At 41.9% G+C, this 25,558-nt stretch overlaps 1 protein-coding gene across 1 annotated transcript; it reads left to right on the top strand.

Moving 5' to 3' along the window:
- Positions 1-323: 323 nt before the first annotated feature.
- Positions 324-25,100, top strand: LOC139374753 (synaptotagmin IXb). The gene is made up of 7 exons (XM_071115885.1): positions 324-652; positions 6,942-7,305; positions 7,408-7,948; positions 22,521-22,641; positions 22,917-23,088; positions 23,694-23,823; positions 24,990-25,100. The coding sequence occupies exons 1-7, from the start codon at positions 505-507 to the stop codon at positions 25,062-25,064; spliced, it is 1,551 nt and encodes a 516-aa protein (XP_070971986.1). The 5' UTR covers positions 324-504; the 3' UTR covers positions 25,065-25,100.
- Positions 25,101-25,558: the final 458 nt, after the last annotated feature.

Raw genomic sequence — 25,558 nt, 5'->3', positions numbered from 1 at the left:
AAACCTTGAACGATTGATTTACCACAATGTCTGTGTTTGTATTGCTTGTTCCATCACTTGCTCTGCAGGAAACGATAGGACGCGCTGTAATGCGAGGACAATAGTGGGGGGGTGGGTAGGCAGAACGGACATTCATTGTGCATTGAAAAATAATTGAGCGCCGTCAAAGCCATTCATTCAAGACCTTGACGAGCGCAGCTCTGTAATTCAGCACCACAGTCTAGTGAACAGCGCACAACGAAGGATAGCGAATGCCAGTGGATGGATTCAAACAGTGGCACAATATTTCCACACTTTATATTCAAACTAAAGTAATATTTCAGAGTAAAACTTAGTTGGATAAAGATTTTTTCCACTCTCCGCTTGCGTGATGACGGTGTATGCAAAAAGTTCTCTTTGGGATGACTCTCTGCTCCCGACACCGGGGATCGGGGTCTAGATAGGCGTTAGGAGTGGTGTGGAGCTGCGGAAGAGCCCCTCCATTCAGAAGGATGCTGGTGGGAAATGCCTGGAGACAGAGAGGACGAGATTTGTCGAAAGGCTCTAGAACTGCTGTCGGATCTATGTTCTAGGGGCGAAGTGCAAAACGACAATTGTGTGGATTTCATATACTATTTTCGAGATCTTGCCAGACCGAGATACTCAGACTCAGGTATGTTGTGCAGTAATGTGAAATACAACATTTTGATTTAGCTATAACAATGAGATAGATTTTGTACAGGATGGTGAGATTTAAAACTTCTCAATTACTCAATCTCAGAATTTTTAATCATCCACACTTTTGAAAAGAGCGTTATGATAGCAAATTCGGTGGTTTTAAAACATTTTGCAAGACACTTTTTTCCAGTGAAAAGTGAGGTTTAGAAACGTGTTGCATAGTAGTCTATATCAATATTATCCAGAACTGGATAGCGGTCTATAGGGCATTTCCTTTTAAACAATGTAAACTACTTAGGCAAATGGCATACACTTAGGCTAGTGACTTCTCTGGTTAAATAAAAAATAAAAAATAATTATAATATCCTACAAGAGGTTGCCTGTGTTCATCAAGGCGTCTACAGCAGCACAAAGGAACGTTTTATTTGTGTGTGTTTTGACAGAGTGGAGGGGATAGGAGCCCCACCCATTTACCATTGCCCAGATAACATAATGCTTTGAAGTTCTTGCTCCCTGGGTCACACAACCATCCAGTGACAGCAGCACTCTAAATTATTCTAAGTGTGTTATATTCTAAATGTTAATTTGACGGTTTATTTATTATTCATTTCAGCTGTATATTGACTTTGACAACTAAATTACCTTTAAGTGACAAATAGTGATGATTGATCAAATGGAAATTTTGTTGGTACCTCAGTCCAACCACCACACACTATCAAGTCACAGACCAGAGTGGTATGTGAGGTCTCTTGTTACACCGTAGGTTAGCTACTGGGCTTGACTGATGCGTTTATTAAACATGTTACAAATTCCATTAAACATGCATGATCCTACAGAAGTTCTGCTAACAGATCTTTTCCCAGTTACTCTGTGACCTATTTACTGCAGGTTGCTCCACATAAGCAACGTTTTATAGATGTAAAGCTATTAAAACCGCCCAGGAAAGGGTGGGAACTAGTTTTGACCCTCCCATGTTGCCATCCATATCTGAATAATAGAGGACCACTATGAAACTTGATGCTTTGGTTTTGGTCAGGCCCACTTGTGGAAAGAGTCTAATCTGGTCTGGACAGTTACAAATAGGATTTTTAGTCGGAAAATAAGTGGCCATAAAGCTGCATGTATGCTGGTATGAAATGCCTACGGGCAATGGACAGATGAGAAAAGTCCATATCACATCCTCTGGTAATTTACATCCAAATCCATCAAGGACAGAGATGAGGTTAAGGAAACTTCTCTTTCTGTGATTCTCACACAATCTTCTCGTGCTTAACAGAGCCTCTCTCTGTGGCAGTGGGATAGCAGTGTCAGTAACCAGTAGCTTTCTGTGGATCCAACAATCTGTTACTGCAGCCCTTCTAGGGGAAAAACAATCAATTGGTTCTAAAGGTCCCTCTCTCTCTAGTCTCTCAATCCCCCATATCAAAATGACCTCTCACCTTTGCAATTGTGACTTATTGACATAATGTTGGTGGTGCTGCTGCTGTAGGTTTATTGAACCATGACAGTCAGTGTGCTTCCCTAGAGGAACTAGACAACTGTTTAATGAAAGGCCACAACCTGGACTTCCCCTCTCTATGGATGAGTAGCAGACTAATATAAACAACACAATGGGTCTAATGGGAGAGCCAATATGACCCACTGCCTACAGGCCTGTATGGTGTAGGAGTCTTCTATAATGAGACCACAAGGGGGCAGCTAGGACCCTCAGAGGGCCATTTATCGCCAAAGTATCTCAACTTCATGAAAATCTAAACTTTAGTAGATCAAAACCTACTGAGTGTTGTGGATGTGTACGGATCTGTGAGGACGATGAATATTATAAAACATTATATAGAACTAATGTGATCATTCAGTGATGAAATCCCTACACTCCTATAAAAAGGGTGCTATCTAGAACCAAAAAGAGTTCTTCGGCTGTCCCCATAGGAGTAAACATTGAAGAACCCCTTTTGGCTCCAGGTAGAACTCTTTCCACAGAGGGTTGTACATGGAACCCAAAAGAGTTCTACCTGTATCCAAAAAGGGTTTTACCTGGAACCAAAAAGCGTTCTCCTATGGGGACAGCCGCAGAACCCTGTTGGAACCCCTTTTTCCAAGAGTGTAATCTCAACAGAATGAGGCACTTCAAAAAGCTTCTTAGGATCATGTTTATGTTCATGCCTGTCTCCTGTTTCTGTAGTGTGAGGCAGCTTGATGTACAAACACAGCCCCTGGACAGGAAGCTTTTCTATCACAGGGCCTTACCCTCAATCTATTTCCTTAATGCTGAGTGCCAAGCAGAGAGGCACTTGGTCCCATTTTTACAGTCTTTTGTATGTCTCGGCTCCGGATCGAACTCCCAACCTTCTAATTTCAGGGCTCACAAGACCACTGAGTTGGTCTCCGTCTTCCGCATACGTCCTGCATTAAACTTCACGTCACAGTGGTTCTCAATCTAATCTTTCTTGCTATAGCCCATGTAATGTTAGTGATTATCCAACATTTCTTCATCAAAATCTCAGGATTAAATCAGAGGTTTGTCAGCTTGATTGTTACTTTAGCACCCACTGAATGCAATAAGTGAATGGTTTTTATGCAGCATCCATGTGAAGTGTCAAAGTATCAGTAATAATTGATCAATCAGTAAACATGTCTTCCCTAACAGCAGGAGATACACTTGGACGCCACTGTTTTGGTAAAAGGCTGAGGGATGGGAGAAATGTAGCCACTTTTAAATTCATAGACAGAGCTATGGATGCAAGGACTGAGCCTCCATGATATAACAAAATACAGTTTTAACTATGTTTTGAAGCTGTGCAATGTTTGTTTACATTTACGTTGTTTAACCCTTCCTTTATGTTTCAGGTCAAATTGACCCAGAACAGAAATACTATTTTACGTAACTTTTCCACTATGACCCTTCATCTACTTTCCGACATATGGTTCTCAAACTGGTAAAACAATTCATTCATTAATACAAAATTAGTGACATACATGATGTTCTGGGTAAATTTGACCCGCAATTTGACCCCTGCAATTTGACCCCCGCAATTTTACCTTGACATTGTTCTACCGTATATAACCTTGGTCTAGAAACAAGCTGCTTTCTGCACAGGAATGGTGCTGATCACATATAAACTGTGATGAGCAACACTTCATCTGAAGTCAATTTGAAGTCAATTTGACCTTGACATCAACCTTTGACCTTTATGCTAGAGACAAATGATCTTCTGTGCAATAAATATCTATCCATGATGATCACAAGGATGTAAGTCTGTTTTCCCTGTGATGTTCAGAGGCCGAGGGGACAGTGGCCTGAAGTTTGGCAAATAAATAGTCAAAAATGTCATGAATGTCATAAAATAGTTCCCAATACAGTATTTCTCAAGACTGTTGGTGCCTTTACATTTGATTGTTTTTACACACATAATTTATAAGCAGGGGTTGGAACCGGTTCAAGGAACAGAACCAAAAACCATAAAATAAAAAATAAAAATAGGAACAGAACCGGAACCGAGAACAAAAATGGTCTGAACTGTTCCGGAACAGAAAAGGCATGGGAACTGGTAATAATGTTATTTTACATTCCAGGGATTTTTTTCTTTAAAAAACATAACAAAGCATCTATGCAAAGCCCTGACTTTGTCACTCAGAAACTTATTCCAGTGTCTTCATGCCTGACAGCTGAAAATCTTTGCCAGTGTGTGTGTAGGCTACCTGACCCTCCCCATGCCCCTCCCCCTCCCTCAGAAGCATAGTTTTGTCATAATAATGTATATTCTTTTTGTTTTTGCTCCATCCCATGCCTACGCCCCTGGTGCTACTCTGCACACACAAGCTTGTTAGTTAGCTAGCTAGCTCTGGTCTAGCTCTCGTCAGCTCTAGGTGGCATTATATGTAATGTAATGGAACTGAGAGTCATGATAAAGGGCTAGCTCTGGTCAAAATGTTAGTTAAGCCAACTCAAAGACATCCAAAGTTCCTTCATAGAAGCACTCCTCTGTAGGTACAATTCTGTGGACCTAATCCAGATAATGCATGTCATAACAACAAGATGCCCAGTGCATCATGCACAGTGATCTCCTCACCCACGAATTTCAGTTGCATCTCTCATCCTACACTACACTTGTCTGTCCACTGCATGTAGATAGCCTGCCCTGCTCCATAGAAACCTGCTCTATCCATTTGTGAAGTAATTTCATGTCGAGCTATGATTTCAGAGGTTTAAAAATGAACAGAAATAACAATATAAACTGTTACTTTTTTGGGGTTCGAATCTGTTCAGAACTGTATTTTTCTGGTCAGAACAGTGGAACTGGACAAAAAAATGATGGTTCTGTTCAGAACAAGACAATTGGTAAATAATTTCGGTTCAAACACCTGTTTATAAAATATTGTATTGAAATATGTGAGAAAATGTGTGATTCCATAAACTGTCAGACAGTTTAGCAGACATACTGTAAATAAATAATCTTTCACACATTCTTTGACAGACTGTGGATCTTGAATTGTAGGAGTGTTTTTTGTCATTTTAACCTTGGCTTCTTTTAAAAGCTGTTTTCACATGTTGCTCTCATAGCCTGTCTGAGCTTCTGCCTGTCTGAAATGGAACACAGGATATATTATGCTTACAGTGTGAAATATCAGAGAGGTTCAATTCATTTATATGGATAGACCCTATCAAGGGCACCACATGTTGTTCCACCATAACGTGTTCTCTAATCCACAGTATGAGCAAACGCAACCATAGCAGGGCTGCCTAATTAGTACATTATATCCCCTACACAGCACATTGAATACACATAGTCCTATACACATTTGGGTTGTGTGTGTGTGTGTGTGTGTGTGTGTGTGTGTGTGTGTGTGTGTGTGTGTGTGTGTGTGTGTGCTAGTGTTGGGTGGTTGCTGGGTGGTTGATTAATACAATATTAATAATTAAAATAATTAAGCCAGTGCTAATTAAACATGTCAGTCAGTGTTCCTTTGAGAAAGTTTTTAACTTTAACCCTGTGTCGTGTTTGTAATGAATTGAGCTGCAGATTTAATTAGAGGCAGTGGTATTTAGAGCACATTATATTGATTGCACCTTGTCAGTTTTAGGATAGGAAGAGCAGATTTGTCCCAGGAGGGCTGGGAGTTTGGTGGGACAACAACTTTCATACATTCAATTAGCAAGGGAAAGAGCAATTCTGCTTCCAAACTTCTCATCTAGTGTCCTTGATTTCTTCTCTTTTTAGAACAGCCAAATTTAAATATACCAAAGATCGTCAAAATAGCAGACAACCAGATGAGTGAATCCTCAAAAACTGGTCCCACAATGTCTGGGCATGCCATCTATCTATGGCTTAGTGCAGAAGCCCCAGTTGGTCTCCAGTGCAGTATGTGGGCCAGCCCAATGAGCCCATGGATCCCTGGCTGCACACTGTGAATGTGTACTGCAGAGCTGCAAAGCCCAACCAGGATGGAGTGGTGGGAGGAATAACTCAACACCAAATGAGGCTCCATTTCCCTCCACTGCTCTAGATAATCAAAGGGAAGTATGGCCGAGAGACAGTGTACACAATAGATCTGATTGGAAGCTATGGCAGTTGCAGGACACTGACAGGGGCTTATTCACTGTGGACCAAAAGCCCTAGGTGTATGTATAGCCTGATTCACAATGACTGGGGAGGGGAGACACTACATTAACATTTTAGTAGACGCTCTTATCCAGAGCAACTTACAGTAGTGAGTTCATACATTTTCTCGTACTGGTTCCCATTGAAATCGAACCCACAAACCCTGGCGTTGCAAGCGCCATGCTCTACCAACTGAGCCACACGGGACCACACAGAGACAGGGTGAGCTCATTCATCAGGTAGTGAGATGCTCTTTCTGAGAACTGGAACTTATACTGATAGCCTGGTGTGTTCCATCTCAGACAAAAGCCTGTTCCCTTTCACTGTCTGTGAGAGGACATTTGAGATGGGAGGACTTACTGATGAGTTAATGTTGACTGAGCAGGACTCTATAACCTGCTAAAACCCATCTGAGTTGTTCATCCCTTGCTAATGTATACAATTGCAGGCCTCGTCTTAAAATCCAGAGGACAATGTCCATCAAATTGTCCTTACGTCTTTCCTTACAGTGATGTTTATGATAAAGTACACATTTTTGTGCAATATCAAGATGAGGAAAACATTGAGAGATATAAAGAAAAGTCAATAGCATAAATAATATGTTGATATCAATACAAAAAATATCTTTGTACTATCCCCTCACTTGCCCTAATTCCATCTCTCACAATGGTTCTGTCTGTCCAGATGTCTCGGTGAGCCTGCTGTCACTGTTGGTAACCACCTGTGGCCTGGCTCTTTTCGGGGTCTCACTCTTCTTTTCATGGAAGCTGTGCTGGGTGCCATGGTGCGACCGTGGCCTTCCCGAGGGCTTGAAGGATGGCCACGGGGACCAGCAGCCAGTCCTGATGGAGATGGATGGGGTGGAGAATGAATACAGCGAGGACTGTGTCAAGGAGCCCTCAGGCCTTTTAGCACCAGAGTCAGCCATGAAGATCAGCCACACGTCCCCAGACATCCCCCTGGAGGTCCAGTCCAAGCCCAAGGAGAACCACATCCGCCACATTGCCCGGGTGCAGCGCCAGATCACTGAACCCACCTCCTCTGTTCGGTCAGCCCCACAAAACAGAAACAATAACAAGGCAATTCAACTAACCCTGTTGCATTAGGTCTATAGATAGCTAATGATAACTGGTTTCTCTACCCTCTGTAGGCACAACTCATTCCGCCGCCAGATGAACCTGTCCAACCCAGACTTCAACATGGGCCAGTTCCAGAGACAGGAGTCCCTGGCCACTCTGGGCCGGATCAAACCTGAGCTCTATAAGCAGCACTCCGTGGACACGGACGACGGCAGGAGGGCCGACAGCTGCGGGCGGATACACTTCATCCTCAAGTTCGACTGTGACCTGGAGCAGCTCATCATCAAGATCCACAAGGCCCAGGATTTACCGGCCAAGGACTTCACAGGAACCTCTGACCCTTATATCAAAATCTACCTGCTCCCCGACCGCAAGACCAAGCACCAGACCAAGGTTCACCGCAAGACCCTCAACCCCGTGTTCGATGAGGTCTTCCTGTTCCCTGTGGCCTACACTGAGCTGCCCACACGCAAACTGCACTTCAGTGTCTACGACTTTGACCGCTTCTCCCGCCACGACATCATTGGCCAGGTGGTGGTGGATAACTTCCTGGACCTAGCAGACTTCCCCAGAGAGACTAAACTCTGTAGGGACATCCAGTACGTCACCTCGGTAAGCTAACCTCTTTATGTCTCTCAATACACTTCATATTGTCTTAGGTACATAGACAAGCAACAATAAATGCACAATTGTGACTTAATGAATTAGTGAATAAGGAGACATTATCTAAGAGAGTTTAGTGGGGAGTCACTGTTCCCCAAGAACCACCCCCATGGTGTTAAAAGAAGGCTAACATAAAAATATACTTAGATGGGTGAATAATACATGATCACACCAGGAAACACATGGGGTAGTGACCTACATTTCAGTTGGCAGTAAAGAGGCTGCTTTTACATGAGAGGATACAGAGCTGGAGATTGTCTAGATTATTCACATGGACTACATGGATTACTATAGGGAGTTGTAGCATACTGAAGGTTTTGCCTGTTCCATTGAATCTCACTGGACATGTTAGAAAGGCTCTGGAGGCTTCTACAGTCTCATTGGAGTCTCACTGAAGAAATAAGGACTATGGTGTCATTGAAGGATTGTAAATAGTCTGCAGTCTCAAGGAAGGACTGTAGTCTCAGTGAAATATATACAGCACCAGTCAATAGTTTGGACACACCTACTCATTCAAGGGGTTTTCTTTATTTTTACTATTTTCTACATTGTAGAATAATGGTGAAGACATCAAAACTATGAAATAACACATATGGAATCATGTAGTAAGCAAAAAAAGTGTTCAACAAATCAAAATATATTTTATATTTGAGATTCTTCAAAGTAGCCACCCTTTGCCTTGATGATAACTTTGCACACTCTTGGCATTCTCTCAACCAGTTCCATGCGGTAGTCACCCATTTCAATTAGCAGGTGTGCCTTGTTGAAAGTTCATTTTTAAATTTTTTCCTGTGGCAGTCCTCATGAGAGCTAGTTTCATAACAGCGCTTGATGGTTTTTGCGACTGCACTTGTTCTGGATTGACTGACCTTCATGTCTTAAATTAATGATGGACTGTCATTTATTTTTGCTTATTTGTGCTGTTCTTACCATAATTTGGACTTGGTCTTTTATCAAATAGGGCTATCTTCTGTACACCACCCCTACCTTGTTACAACACAACTGATTGGCTCAAACACATTAGGAAGGAAAGAAATTCAAAAAATGAACTTTTAACAAGACACACCTGTTAATTTCAAATGCATTCCAGGTGACTACCGCATGAAGCTGGTTGAGAGAATGCCAAGAGTGTGCAAAGATGTCATCAAGGCAAAGGGTGTCTATTTGAAGAATCTCACATCTCAAATATATTTTCATTTGTTTAACACTTTTTTGGGTACTACATGATTCCATATGTTTTATTTCATAGTTTTAATGTATTCACTATTATTCTACAATGTAGAATACAGTAAAAATAAAGAAAAACTTGTGCATGAGTGGGTGTGTCCAAACTTTTGACTGATACTGTATAGATATGTATATCACTGAGACTACTTACAATCCTTCAATGATACCATAGTCCTTCTTTCTTCAGTGAGACTCCAATGAGACTGTAGACTTCTATTGAAACAGACAATTGAGACTCTAGAGCCTTTCTGACATGTCAGTGACTCCAGTACTGTACTGTATATCTATCTACTGTCTGCCTGTAGGGCCATGCTCTTTTTTTACATGTGTTAATATTCACTTCCGATAGAAGTCAGGATCCCATGATTTACCACCAGTGCAGGGATTTCATTTAATCAATAGTATGATTAGGCAATTCCTTAAGGACAATTAAGTCTAGGTACTTTCTGCCATTGGCTCTACACAGGGCAAGATGCATTTTAATATAGATCTATAATTAGTACCCATGTAGATGAACAACCTGTACAAGTACAGTTGAAGTCGGAAGTTTACATACAGTTAGGTTTTTAGTATGAAAGCTCGTTTTTCAACCCCTCCACAAATTTCTTGTTAACTAACTGTAGTTTTGGAAAGTTGGTTAAGACATCTACTTTGTGCATGACACAAGTCATTTTTCCAACAATTATTTACAGACAAATTATTTCACTTATAATTCACTGTATCACAATTCCAGTGTCATGGCTTTATAAGCTTCTGATAGGCTAATTGACATCATTGGAGTCAATTGGAGGTGTACCTGTGGATGTATTTCAAGGCCTACCTTCAAACTCAGTGCCTCTTTGCTTGACATCATGGGGAAATCTAAAGAAATCAGCCAAGACCTCAGAAAAACAATTGTAGACCTCCACAAGTCTGGTTCATCTTTGGGAACAATTTCCAAACGCCTGAAGGTACCACGTTCACCTGTACAAACAATAGTACGCAAGTATAAACCCCATGGAACCACGCAGCCGTCATACCGCTCAGGAAGGAGACACGTTCTGTCTCCTAGAGATGAACGTACTTTGGTGCGAAAAGTGCAAATCAATCCCAGAACAACAGCAAAGGACCTTGTGAAGATGCTGGAGGAAACAGTTACAAAAGTATCTATATCCACAGTAAAACAAGTCCTATATCGATATAACCTGAAAGGCCGCTCAGCAAGGAAGAAGCCACTGCTCCAAAACCCGCATAAAAAAGCCAAACTTCGGTTTGCAACTGCACATGGCGACAAAGATTGTACTTTTTGGAGAAATGTCCTCTGGTCTGAAAAAAATAGAACTGTTTGTCCATAATGACCATCAATATGTTTGGAGGAAAAGGGGAAGCTTACAAGCCGAAGAACACCATCCCAACCGTGAAGAACGGGGCTGGCAGCATCGTGTTGTGGGGGTGCTTTGCTGCAGGAGGGACTGGTGCACTTCAAAAAATAGATGGCATCATGAGGGAGAAAAATTATGTGGATATATTGAAGCAACATCTCAAGACATCAGTTAGGAAGTTAAAGCTTGGTCGCAAAATGGGTCTTCCAAATGGACAATGACCCCAAGCATACTTCCAAAGTTGTGGCAAAATGGCTTAAGGACAACAAAGTCAAGGTATTGGAGTGGCCATCACAATGCTCTGACCTCAGTCCTATAGAACATTTGTGGGCAGAACTGAAAAAGCGTGTGTGAGCAAGGAGGCCTACAAACCTGACTACGTTACACCAGCTCTGTCAGGAGGAACGGGCCACCCAACTTATTGTGCGAATCTTGTGGAATGTTTGACCCAAGTTAAACAATTTAAAGGTAATGCTACCAAATACTAACTGGGTGTATGTAAACTTCTGACCCATCTGGGAATGTGATGAAAGAAATAAAAGCTGAAATAAATCATTCTCTCTACTATCATTATGGCATTTCACATTCTTAAAATAAAGTGGTGATCCTAACTGACCTAAAATAGGGAATTTTTACTGGGATTAAATGTCAGGAATTGTAAAAAAACTGAGTTTAAATGTATTTGGCTAAAGTGTATGTAAACATCCGACTTCAACTCTTCATATTTCTGTGCATTTGGATTAGAAGTGCTAAAAGGTATGACGTGGAGAGGGTTAGTGGAAGATTGAAGGCAAATTAAAGACCGATCTAAGAGCTATCAATCCATTCACAGCCAGTCACTTTAAATAAGGTCGGACTTAGAGTAGATATTTTCACACCTTTCCTCAGGTCAGACTTTCACATGTTGACTCTCAGAGAATGTCAAGCTTGGCGACTTCCTAGATAAAAAATAAAATAAAAAATAATCTGTATCCTGTATCATGCGGGTGAGCTCACTTGGGAGCCATAGGTTTGCCTTAAAGTGTAAGCAAGTACCCACACACAAACGGCCACACACACACAGACATAATGTAGACAAACATAATGTACACAAATACACACGCGCACACACACAGCCACTCAGCCAACTGGGCCAGCCCCCCTGGGAAAAGAGCTGGGACATCAGAAGTCCAAGCACTAGTCCATGCATAAATCATACCTCAGGGTGAAGTTGGGTTTCAAACATCCCATATGTAACATAAAAGCTGTAACCTGGCATCACATTTGGCCTTAAAGTGCTTCATCTCCATAAACAAAAACTGTAGGATTAATAGAATGACTGTGTGGCATGATCCATTGCAGATGGTTTACTTTTAGTAGTGGTTTCTTTGCAGAAATTCGACCATGAAGGCCTGATTCACGCAGTCTCCTCTGAACATGCTGAGATGTGTCTGTTACTTGAACTCTGTGTGGCCGTGTGTGTGCCGGCTAAGGAGTATTGGTGTCTCTGAGGGGTCTTTGGCCTGGTTTGCTAACTACCTCTCTCAAGATTGCTGTGTATTAAGTCAGAACATCTGCTGTCTCTGCCACTGCCTGTTACCAAGGGTGTACCCCAAGGCTCGATCCTAGGCCCCACACTCTTCTTAATAGGACTAGGCTCCTTTTTTCTCCACTTACTGTCTGAATGACGTGCCCAAAGTAAACTGTCTGTAGCTCAGGCCCGGAAGCCAGGATATGCACATAATTGGTACCATTGGAAAGAAAACACTTAAGTGTGTAGAAATGTTAAAATAATGTAGGAGAAAATAATACAATAGATATGGTAGGAGAAAATCCAAAGAAAAAACACCAGAATTTTTTATTTTGAGAGACCATTCAAAAGAAAGGTAATATTGAAAATTAGCTCCCTGGATGCAAATCCTATGGCTTCCACAGGGTGTCAGCAGTCTATGTTCAAGGCTTGTAACTTAAAAAACAAATAAGAAATATCAGTTTTAGCAGAAGGATACAGTCTTGGAAATTTGTGTTTGCGCGCGCTATTAAGACATTACACACCTGGTAAAATCGGTTTCCTATTGAACATACTTCTTTCCGTAAGAAATATTATAGTTTGATTACATTTTAGGGTATCTGAGGAGTAACTAGAAACCTATTTTGACTTGTTGAAACAAAGTTTAGGGGTAGATTTTCAGATTCCTTTCTCTGCATGTTGAACGAGTGGAATACTCAAATCGATGGCACCAACTAAACAGACTTTTTGAGATATAAAGAACAAATCAACACTAGATGTTATAGCTGGGACCCTTTGGATGACAAATCAGAGGAAGATTTTCAAAAAGTAAGTAGTATTTTATCATTATTTGTGAATGTATGAAACCTGTGCCGGTGGAAAAATATTTTAATGTGGGTTGCCGTCCTCAAACAATCGCATGGCATGTTTTCGCTGTAATGGTACTGTAAATCGGACAGTGCAGTTAGATTAACAAGAATTTAAGCTTTCTGCCGATATAAGACACTTATATGTACATAAATGTTTAAAATCCATATTATTTATGATTATTAATTTGAATTGCGCGCACTCCAGTTTAACTGGAAGTTGTCCCACTAGTAGGACCCCTAGCCCTAAGAAGTTTTTACATCAACAACATAGCTCAGGCAGTAGGAAGCTCTCTCATCCATTTATATGCAGATGATACAGTCTTATACTCAACTGGCCCCTCCCTGGATTTTGTGTTTAATGCACTACAAAAAAGCTTTCTTAAGTGTCCAACCAGCTTTCTCTGCCCTTAATCTTGTTCTGAACACCTCCAAAACAAAGGTCATATGGTTTGGCAAGAAGACTACCTCGGAGGGTTTAGAGCTTGGGGTAGTCACCTCATACAAGTACTTGGGAGTATGGCTAGACGGTACACTGTCCTTCTCTCAGCACATATCAAAGCTGCAGGCTAAAGTTAAATCTAGACTTGGTTTCCTCTATCGTAATCGCTCCTCGTTCACCCCAGCTGATAAACTAACCCTGATTCAGATGACGATCCTTCCCATGCTAGATTATGGAGACATAATTTATAGATCGGCAAGTAAGGGTGCTCGAGTGGCTACATGTTCTTTACCATTCAGCCATCAGATGTGCCACCAATGCTCCTTATAGGACTCATCAGTGCACTCTATACTCCTCTGTAAACTGGTCGTCTCTGTATATCCGTCGCAGGCCCCACTGGTTGTTGCTTATTTTAAAAATCCTCTTAGGACTCACTCCCCCCTATCTGAGATATCTACTGCAGCCCTCATCCCCCACATACAACACCCGTTCTGCCAGTCACATTCTGTTAAAGGTCCCCAAAGCACACACATCCCTAGGTCGCTCGTCTTTTCAGTTCGCTGCAGGTAGCGACTGGAACGAGCTAGAAAAAAAACAGTGTTCATTGTTTGCAGTAAACTTCGCCAACGGACTTGGCAGTATCACTATTATTGATTCCATTTTTAAGGCATTATCTAGGCCTATGAGAGTGATGCAGCTCTGCATTTTTGTTTTTCAACTATTTTAAGGTAATCTATAAATATATTCAGGCCCTATGTTCCTCCAGGAATGAAGATAATTAAGTAAGTAATATCAACATATTGAGGAGTAAAGTACGTAAAGGGCAATCCATTTATCAGGTTGAGAGAATGACAGAGGGAAGAGGAAAAGGTCAATCAGGATGATTTACTAGGCCAACCTGTCACCACTGAAAAGCAACACATCCAAATGTTGTTCTGTCACGTTCTGACCTTAGTTATTTTGTTATGTCTTTGTTTTAGTATGGTCAGGGCGTGAGTTGGGTGGGTTGTCTATGTTCTTTTTTCGATGATTTGGGATTTCTGTGTTTGGCCTGGTATGGTTCTCAATTAGAGGCAGCTGTCAATCGTTGTCCCTGATTGAGAACCATACTTAGGTAGCCTGGTTTCACTTTTAAGTTGTGGGTGCTTATTTCCTGTTTAGTGTTTTTGTCTTCCACCTTACGGGACTGTTCGTTTGTTATTCATTGTTTTGTTCAGTGTTCTAGTACTTCATTAAAAGCTATAAACCAGGGGTGTCAAAGTCAAATGGACGGAGGGCCAAATAAAAAAATCAGCTACAAGACGAGGGCCGGACTGTTCGAATGTTCATTGAAAATTTTTTAAATGACGCATATAGTCTAGTGAACCTAATTGAACCTACTGAAAACCTAACAAATATATTACAATATGATCAGATAAATAAAGCAATATTTTCTTATGGCTCTGTCAGTAATCTTTAATTTTCAACAGACACAAAAGACAAATTTCCTTTATATAAATATCCCCATAACATGAACATTAAATGAAAGAAACCGGTATTCAAGGCACCATCAGTAGACTATATTTTCTATTTTAGCAAAAGTGGGCTAAATTTACTTCAAAGAAAAAACAATAATAGCAATTTTCTATCATCCACTCAACTGAAATATTTTTAAAATATAATTGGATTGAAATACAAAAAAATAAAGTGCAAAAATCTATTAATCAAAAACAACACTTTGTTTAAGGAGAAGTAACATGCAGTGAAAACAAATATTAAATTTTAACTTTTAAACTTGAACTGAGTAAAAACTCTAAATATGTGATTGCACAGTAATGTTCACTTGTTTGAGGTTGAGGGTGATACTTGGTGGTGTCCCATCTTTTCCACAAGTTCATCAATGTTCGGGGTAAGGCTCTGAGCTGAAGAAATCCTCAGAATTGAGTGGAGGTGTTCAGCAGTAAGTCGACTTCTGTGTGATGTTTTGTTCAGGTTCATCAAAGAAAACAGTTGTTCACACAGGTATGTGCTGCCAAACATAGACAACGTTTGAGCAGCCTGGATGCGCAGCTGGGGCATTGTGCCGGGGAGGAAACGGGCGAACTCCGCAGCACCCACTGCCGCATATTTTGCCCTCAGTGCATCATTGCATTGGAGGTCAATCAACTCCATTTGGAGGTTTGGTGGTGAGCTTTCCACGTCAACAGCAAATGGGTTACCGAGCAGTTCCAACCTGCTTTTTTGTGCTTCAAAGTCAGCAAATCGGCGTCGAAAGTCAGCGGCAAGCATACCTATTTTATCAGCCAACTGTGTGCTCGGGAACGCACTGGTAGAGAGCTTCTCTTTCATGGTCTGGCAGCTGGGAAAGTGGCTCAAATTTTCTTTCCGCATCTGCGTCTCCCACAGAGTCAGTTTGGTTTTAAATGCCTTCACTGTACTGTACATATCAGAGATGACACGATCCCGACCCTGCAGCTGCAAGTTTATTGCATTCAGATGACTCGTAATGTCACACAGAAAAGCCATTTCACACAGAAACATTTCGTCTCGGAGTTGTGTTGTGTCTTTCCCTTTGCTGTCCAAGAACAGACAAATCTCCTCACGAAGCTCGAAACATCTTTGAAGCACCTTTCCCTGGCTTAGCCATCGCACCTCTGTGTGATAAGGCAAATCACCATGCTCCGTTTCTAACTCCGTCAGAAATGCCTTGAACTGGCGGTGATTCAAACCTTTGGCTCTGATAAAGTTAACTGTGCGCGTGATGATGCTCATTACATGCTCCATTTTCAAGGCTTTACCGCACAACGCTTCCTGGTGTATGATACAATGATAAGCTGTCAGCTCACCTGTCGCGTTTTCCTCTTGCATCTTTTCCCGTATCTTCGCCACCAGTCCGCTCCTGTGTCCACACATCGCAGGTGCTCCGTCGGTTGTCAAACCCACGAGTTTTTCCCAAGGCAGCTCCATCTCATTTACACATCTTGACACCTCTTCATACAAATCATGCCCCGTAGTTGTGCCATGCATAGGACGTAAAGCCAAAAACTCCTCTGTCACGCTTAGGTTGGAGTCCACTCCGCGGATGAAAATTGACAACTGGGCAATGTCAGAAATGTCGGTGCTCTCATCCACAGCCAAGGAATATGCAATAAAATCTTTTCCCTTTTTCACAAGCTGCTCTTTTAGATTGATGGACAACTGGTCTACTCTCTCGGCAATGGTGTTTCTGCTCAGACTCACATTTAAAAAGAGTTGCCTTTTTTCTGGGCAAACTTCGTCACAAACTTTAATCATGCAGTTTTTGATGAAATCCCCCTCCGTAAATGGCCGGGCTGATTTAGCGATCTCTTCTGCCAAAATAAAACTGGCCTTGACAGCAGCCTGGCCTTGTGATTTGGCTTTTTTGAACAGAGCCTGTCGAGATTTGAGGCCTCGTTTTAATTCCTCTGCCTTTTGTAGCCTTTGTTCCATGTCCATATTCTTGTTTTTGTCCGCGTGTTTCGTTTCATAATGTCGTCTCAGATTATACTCTTTCAGTACCGCCACACTTTCTCCACACAGAAGACACACAGGTTTTCCAGCTACCTTCGTGAACATATACTCCGACTCCCACCTTGTTTGAAACCCCCGGTTCTCAGTATCCACCTTCCGTTTTGCCATTTTTGATGGGTATCTGAAAGTTAATTTTACTGTGATGCTGACGACTGCTGTGCCAATAAATATTGAAATGAAGCAGCCTACTGCTCGGTGCGTCACCTTTGCATTGTGGGAAATGTAGTATTGGTGCGTGTAAAAGATCTGCGGGCTGCCGGCTTGCTGCGGGCCGGTTCTAATAATAAATCAAGATCATCCCAGGGGCCGTAAAAAACCTTCTTGCGGGCCGGATGTGGCCCGCGGGCCTTGACTCTGACATATGTGCTATAAACACTTACAACGCTGCGCATTGGTCCTCCTCTCTTTCTCCCAACGACGAACGTTACAGAACACTTACCACGCTGCTCATTGGTCCTCCTCTCTTTCTCCCAACGACGAACGTTACAGAACACTTACCACGCTGCTCATTGGTCCTCCTCTCTTTCTCCCAACGACGAACGTTACAGAACACTTACCACGCTGCGCATTGGTCCTCCTCTCTTTCTCCCAACGACGAACGTTACAGAACACTTACCACGCTGCTCATTGGTCCTCCTCTCTTTCTCCCAACGTTACAGAACACTTACCACGCTGCGCATTGGTCCTCCTCTCTTTCTCCCAACGACGAACGTTACATGTTCACATTCCCACAAGGTTCATTGAGTATTAAAGGCCCAGTGCAGTCAAAATTCAGTTTTCTGTGTTTTATATAATATTGTACAACAGCTGATGAAACTAACACTATAAAAGCATTTGGTCACACTTTATTTGGATAGTCTGTGTAGATGCTCCACAGATGGTCATACTATCTTTATTTTTTATTTCACCTTTATTTAATTCTTAGGGATAGGCGTCCTGTTGTGCAGCGCCTTGTGTCACCATCGCAGATTTTAGAGAAACAACAAGTGTTGGTACATAAGTGTCTTATATCGGCTGAAAGCTTAAATTCTTGTTAATATAACTGCACTGTCCAATTTACAGTAGCTATTACTGTGAAAAAAATGCCATGCTATTGTTTGAGGAGAGCTCCTAACAACAAAACACTTTTTCACCACGATAGGTTTGATAAATTCACTTCTGAAGGTGAAATGTGTACTTATATTTGGACATCTTGCTCTGATTTATAATCCAAAGGGTCCCAGAGATAACATGAAGTGTCGTTTGTTAGATAAAATCCTTTTTCATATCCTAAAAAGATCCATATAGCATGCACGATCGATTTTGTATTTCCACTCATTCAATTTGCAAAGAAAGGAGTCTGGGAAAATCTAACCCTAAACATTATTTCAATCAGTCAAATCACATTCGTATGTATTCCTCAGAGATCCTAGAATGTAACCAGACTTTACTATATCATTAGGGGTGTAGTATATCCTATAGGACACAAGATTTGTTCAGAGAGCGACTCCTTCATGGCACGCAGATGATGCGGGCGGTCTTCACTTGATCGACTGTAACTTTGTCAAATAAGCACCAAATCGGGGTCAAGCAAAGCTAGCTAGATAGCCAATGGGCTGGGCTTTACGGGAGTATCTGGAAACCCAGTATCTGTCGCAAAATGTAGCTGCTAACCTTGTGCGACATCAAGCCTTTTCATTTTGAACAAAAATTATAAGAATATAGAGAGTTATGAAGTTATGAAAACTGGTTGTTTTGCAAATGTTGAACTTATAATATGGCTACTAATACTGGAAAAGCTAAATCAAAGTCCAAGTATACAGATTTGACGATATCCTAGCAGAAAAATGTAATATGAATGTGAATGCCTCCTTCACGATTTGCCCAATTATACCTGGGTGACTTCACACTAAATGTCTTGTAGTTTGCTCATACTTCAAGTTATCCATCTGAAACTTTGCACATACACTGCTGCCATCTTGTGGACAGATGTAGAACCTGTTCTGTTGCATTTCAAATATGGTGGTAGAAAGAAAGTTGTTTTTTTCTTTTGTATTTTCTTCTACCAGATCTATTGTGTTATATTCTCCTACATTCAAATCTCATTTCCACAAACTTCAACGTGTTTCCTTTCAAATGGTACCAAGAATATGCATATCCTAACATACAGTCAACACAATAGAAAAATGTGTATACAGTTTGTGCAACTGAAGTAAGGAGGTAAGGCAATACATAGGCCAATAGTGGCGAAGCAATTCCAATTTTGCAATTAACACTGGAGTGATAGAGGAGGATGTGCAACTAGAAATACTGGTGTGCAAAAGAGCAGAAAAACAAAAACAAATATGGGGATGAGGTAGGTAGTTGGTTGCATGGGCTATTTACAGATGGGCTGTGTACAGCTGCAGCGATCGGTAAGCTGCTCTAACAGCTGATGCTTAAAGTTAGAGAGGGAGATAAGTCTCCAGCGTCAGTGATTTTTGCAATTCGTTCCAGTCATTGGCAGCAGAGAACTGGAAGGAAAGGCGGCCAAAGGAGGTGTTGGCTTTAGGGATGACCAGTGAAATATACCTGTTGGAGCGCGTGCTACGGGTGGGTGTTGCTATGGTGACCAGTGAGTTGAGATAAGGTGGAGCTTTACCTAGCAAAGACTTATAGATGACCTGGAGCCAGTGGGTTTGGCAACGAATATGTAGCGTTGATAAAAAACTGCTTGTTAAGGTTACGGTTAGGATTAGGTTTAGAATAAGGGTAAGTGTAGGGTTAGGATAATGGTTAAGTTTAGGGTTAGGATAAGGGTTAGTAGATAGTTAGTTGAAATGTTACTGATGTAGAGCATCTACAGATGGACTTCCCTAATAAAGTGTTACAGAAAATTGGATCAGTGTTATTTCCCGATAGTTGCTGGTTGAAAATACAATCTACACAGGACCTTCTAATCAGCAGGTTCGCATGGGCGGAAGTTTCGGCTTTCCATGGTGACATCACCATGTGGTAAATTGGTTAATAGACCAATAACAAAAAGAGTTTTCAGTTTACTCCAGTTTTCCCCTCCCCATTATAAGTCATTTTTGCTCAATATAATTTTTGCCCACAATTACAGTAAAGTACTTCATTGTTACCCAGAAATGATTTGATATTGATATAAAATGCCTGCATTGGGCCTTTAAGAATATTTTATTCACAAGATGACAACAGAATCATCCCTAACTCTGTTATTGTTAACTAGTCAAACATGAGTACTACCTTAGGTGGTTCTAATGTGTTAGCTTACTCTGATTCTGTCAGTGTACATTTAGCAGATAGCAGCCCAGGGTAGCACAGCTAAAGTGGGGAATCATGTCGTTCCACAGTGGGTCACAACTGCGGACTTACTGTCTGATGTTGTAATAAGATGACATGGTCTTACACACGCCGGCTATCGAAAAGCCATTTCCCCTCTCCATCTCCCTTTGTCTCCCTCGGTTTCTCTCTACTAACATGGTAGCAACACACCCTATTAAGAGGCCCTTTAAAAAGAGAGAGAGCGAGATCCCAGGGTGATGGATAATTACAGAAGATAGACTGCCAGCATTCTCACTCAGCCATATTGGGGGCCTTTAGAGCTCCAGTGTAATTTCATGGAAAGAGCACAAGTTACCATAATTTCACCACTGACTTGATTGAAGTGCTTCAACAAATAGAGGGGACTGTTATGCTATAGTCTGCAGATGGAAGTGGTTCATTTGATTATTTAGTCTGAGAGGGATGGGTTATATAGTTCCACCCCTAATCTCTCCTCTGTGTGTGTGTGTGTGTGCGCAGAGGCCCGAGCATGTCTGTGTGCGAATTGTACCACTTTAGATGGAAACCTCATGCTGTGCATTCTGAGTGACCATGTCGGTATTGCAAAGTGTGGACTGATGATTATGTAGGTTAGAGGTCACTGTGGTTCCTTGCCCTATGTTGACAGCCTTGATAAATCAACTCCTTTGTTTGATTCAATTGATAGTGATATTGGACACGGGCCAGAGAGCAGTATTAGCGCGCCCTAATGTTGTTTTGGATACAGTAGATTGCATTAGATCTGCCATTACAACCATCCAGAAAGAACACTTATTGATGCTTGAATGGATGTGCAGATTTGACATTTTCCACCATGGCACCTGACCTTTTTCAAACTCCCTATCAATGTCATGGTCTAAAAAATTAAGTCAACAACAACCTCCAAAATCATTCACATTCCTTGCAGGACAGGACATGAATTACAATGCACAAAGAATAAGACAATAAGCAGCATACATTATTAGTGTCCTTAGCAACCATGTCCATTGATCTCTGGTGGATGTGATGCAAGGTGTTTTAGAGGCTTTGAAATGGAACATCAAAGTAATTAACTACCAGAGTTGAGACCCATTTATAGCAACATGCATTTTTCATATAAAGCACATTAGAATAATGTAGCACATCAGACAGCATGTTATTCTTAAACGTTTAGCTTAACTTTTGAAGTCACATTTTGGGACACTATTCCTACAGACATTAATTTTCCAATTCAGGTCCGTCATCATTGAGTGAGCAATGAGCATAAATGGAACTGTGTTTGCCTTTCAGTATATTCAAACTTCTGTTACTTCATCAGTGAACATATTCCCTTAGTAAAACCCATTCCATTGAGAACACAGTGTGCTATATGAGGAACTAAACCAAGTTGCCAATATTGACGATGGGCTTGTCAGAGCCATGACAGCCAGGCAGAGAAGCCGGATATCCCTGGCAACAGAGCTCCAGCAGAGTGTGAGCTAGCTAGCCTCTCAGGGAGGCTGTGTGTGTGTGATACTGGGACTGACCACTGACCAGGCAGGAGGTGACCAGGTCAGTCCTGATAATGAGCGCTTCTCTGTGGAGAGCTGGACTGACCTTTCCAGCTGATGCAGAATAATGGGGCTTCCCTCCCACTGAGCCCAGGGGCCTGCTGACAGGAACCTTCACACAGGGGGAATGATCTGTTATAACACGCCTGTAGAGCTACGGGTTAAGGAGCACACTTGCACCAGTGGGGGCTGCTGAGGGGAGGACGGCTCATAATAATGGCTGGAATGGAATGGCATCAACCACATGGAAACCACGTTTGATGTATTTGATACCTTTCCACCTATTCAGCTCCAGCCATTACCACGAGCCCGTCCTCCCCAACTAAGGTACCACCAACCTGGTGACACGCACACAAACACGCACTCATACAAAGCTTAATTCAGATGTCAGGCTAGTGCTAGCCAAGCCTGAAGATGCTGCTTATTTAGAGTGGGCTCCCAGCTTCTAAAACCTACAGGATTAACAGGGTTGTCAGGGTTACCTACCATTGTGAGGTGCATGCCTCAACTGGAGGTGAGACTCGTGGCCTCCATATTCCCTGTCGGTAACTAACCTTGTGAGCGATGCTGGTGTCTGACGAACGCATCACTCTCTCACAGAAAATCTATTTTCAAAGGTGATAATTGGAGTGCTGCTCTTCCTGTTAACTCAAACACGGTTCACTGTGAACCAGCAGAATCTCTAACAGGGATGCCAGAGCTATAATGTATGGTGACATCGTGAGACATTCAGTTACTAAACATTTTTCACTGATGTTTCCATTGCTTTGTAGGACAATGTGGACTTGGGCGATCTCATGTTCTCCCTGTGTTACCTACCAACGGCTGGAAGGCTGACCATCACAATGATCAAGGCTAGGAACCTCAAAGCCATGGACATCACTGGAGCCTCAGGTAGGGTCAACCATGTGGGGACTGGGGCTCTAGTCTAATATGACAGGGTAATATATCAAATGGAATTGTAATTTCTGTCTCATTGGCCAATGAGCAGAAGGCATGACAAAACATATCAACGTAGCGTGACTGTTGAGGAGGCCATGTCTGCATCCCAAATGGCATCCTATTCCCTGTATAGTACAGTACTTTTGACCAGAGGCCTAATGCGGACATACCCCATGTGTTACTCCTTGGGTTTACCCTTTCCCTCCCTGTGTCCCAACTCTCTCTAGATCCCTATGTGAAGGTGTCTTTGATGTGTGAGGGACGGAGATTGAAGAAGAGGAAAACGTCCACCAAGCGGAACACTCTGAATCCAGTCTACAACGAAGCCATAGTATTTGATGTCCCTCCTGAGAACATTGATCAGATCAGTCTCCTAATAGCAGTGATGGACTACGATCGGTAAATACATGAAAACATTTTGCAAAGCTTCTATGAACTGAACCCCCCTATCGTTATGGCAGCAGTTTCTGTTTTATTTTCTGCAAATAGACGACAAGTTTGTGGTGACTACGATATACTGAACAGAAACTGAGAAAACAGTATATTAGACATATCCAAACACATAGCTGAGCCTCCCTAAGTGTAACACGTTTTAGTTGTTCATGGGCTTGGAAAGCAGCTGGCATTCTGTTAACCCAGCTCAATAGAGAGAGTGAAAACAACATAAAAAAAAACGAAAAGGTTGACGAACAAGCCTGGAGAACACAGAGTACAGACTCCTTGCCTCCCGATGCTGTTCAGAGTAAATATTTGAGGAGTTGATATAATCTGCCAAACATCACTATAATTATTACACCAAAGAACACGCTGTTGGACAGGACACCAAACCTACAGGGCTTTTTATTCTGTAAGACATACTTACGATATTATTTTTATCATTAAGTGAAAATGTGTAGACAAGCACAAATCCACATGATTTTTAACAAAAACATGAATGGGAGTGCATGTATGGAAACAGAAGGTTTTGATGAGACTGTATGTTTGATGTGACCCCCATCCCACAGTGTAGGTCACAATGAGATCATTGGAGTGTGTAGGGTGGGCAACGAGGCAGAGAGCCTGGGTCGAGGCCACTGGAACGAGATGCTGTCGTACCCCCGCAAGCCCATCGCTCACTGGCACCCCCTAGTAGAGGTACAGTTTGTGTGTGTGTGTGTGTGTGTGTGTCAATCCATTAATACTGTATGTCCGCCCGTCCGTCTTTCTATGGGAGTCAATGTGTATACTGATGGAAGAAAGACTCTTTTATCCTTGACATTATGACCACACATCTCAAAGGGAAGTAGACAACAAGCCATAGAGCTCTCCTTCTCCAGCGTGTATAGGGACAATAAAAGACAAGCGGGATTACACAACACAAATGTCTACTTGACTTGATGTGCCATAAACACAACAATCCATCCATGTAGCGGGAGAGGAAAAGGCTTCCTTCACTAAGCTATTTAGAAACACTACTCCTACACCCTCATTAATTGACCAGAAACAGTTCCTGGACTAATATTTACAGTCATGCAGCCTACACAGTGACATAACTGAAGTGCCTGTCATTGACTAACATTGTAGCTGCAGAATCAGGCCTGGGGCTATTCACTAGAACCAAACAGAACCAAACGGAAGCTTACTTAACCCATCAACCACACGCACGCACGCACACACGCACACACACTTGACTTTTCATTATTTCCCCCGGCGGCTGTTCATGCCTTGGTGTTTTGAAATCTTTGTGCAAGACTCGCTGACCCTCAAGACCACAGACAGTTGTCATCAATAATTCACATCCCAGGCCACACCCTCTTTATTAATATTATCTCTAAAACAGCCATTTAAACTGTGCTCAAACCTGACCTCTCTCTCTCTCCATCCATCCATCCATCCATCCTTTTTAAGCTATTAAATGCCAGCTGGAAAATGCATGCTAGTTGTTAAAGGAACTGCAATTTGAATTGGAGGTCTTGTAAAAGTAGAAACATTGAATTAGTGCTGTTATGAAACGGAGCATGGCATTGCGGAGGCACAGTGCGTGACAATTGATTTGTGGACAGAGGCGCAACAGAACGCAAAGGGGGGCCGGGCCGTACACACAGAGGACAATGTTTGTGTAAAACGAATGAAATCTTCAGAGTGCATTATGTGACTTCAGCCTCCTAGTTTCCATTTGTCGAAATTAGATTTAACTTCTGAATCTTTCCTCTTCGTGCAATTCAGCTGCCCATTGTATTCCTAGACCTCATATACTGTAGCCTGGTTGTTATGTTCATCTCTCTGACTGTGTTTCTGTCTCCTATCTTTGTGTTCTCTAGTGGGTGGGCCAGGGGACTGCAGGTGGAAGTCAGGGTGGTTCCACCAACTCTCTGAAGACTCCTCCCTCACCATGATATTATTATTATTATTATTATTATTATTATTATTATTATTATTATTATGTGGAGAACACAGGGTGGTGAAGAAGAGGATCAACAGAGAGCCTCAGCATCAAAAGAGTAGGAGAGAGCATTAAGCTGATGGTAGATGTTACACTCAGTTTCCCCGACGCAGATTTAGCTTAGTCCTGTACTAAGAAACATGCTACATAGAGAATCTCCATTTAACAGTGCTTTTGATCCAGGACCAGGCTTAAACCATGTCCGAGAAACCAGCCCTATGTGCTCCCACCGCAGAGTCTGTGCCTCCATGACATTCTTGCATTGGGGACCATATTTAGTAAACTGCATGTCCAGTGGCCATTCATTAGTACTATTTGTTTAAAACGCAACAAAGTGTTCCAGTTTCAGTTGGGAGGTAACTGTATAGTCTTGTTTATGTCTTGTTTATCACACATTGTTACAATGAATTGGTATTTGTTCTTTGGGTACAGTGCATGGGTTCTTTC

Source organism: Oncorhynchus clarkii, chromosome 2, assembly GCF_045791955.1.
Source record: "Oncorhynchus clarkii lewisi isolate Uvic-CL-2024 chromosome 2, UVic_Ocla_1.0, whole genome shotgun sequence".
Classification (NCBI taxonomy): Eukaryota; Metazoa; Chordata; class Actinopteri; order Salmoniformes; family Salmonidae; genus Oncorhynchus; species Oncorhynchus clarkii.
The sequence above is the reverse complement of the archived record's forward strand: the minus strand, read 5'-3'. Positions and strand labels throughout refer to the sequence as shown.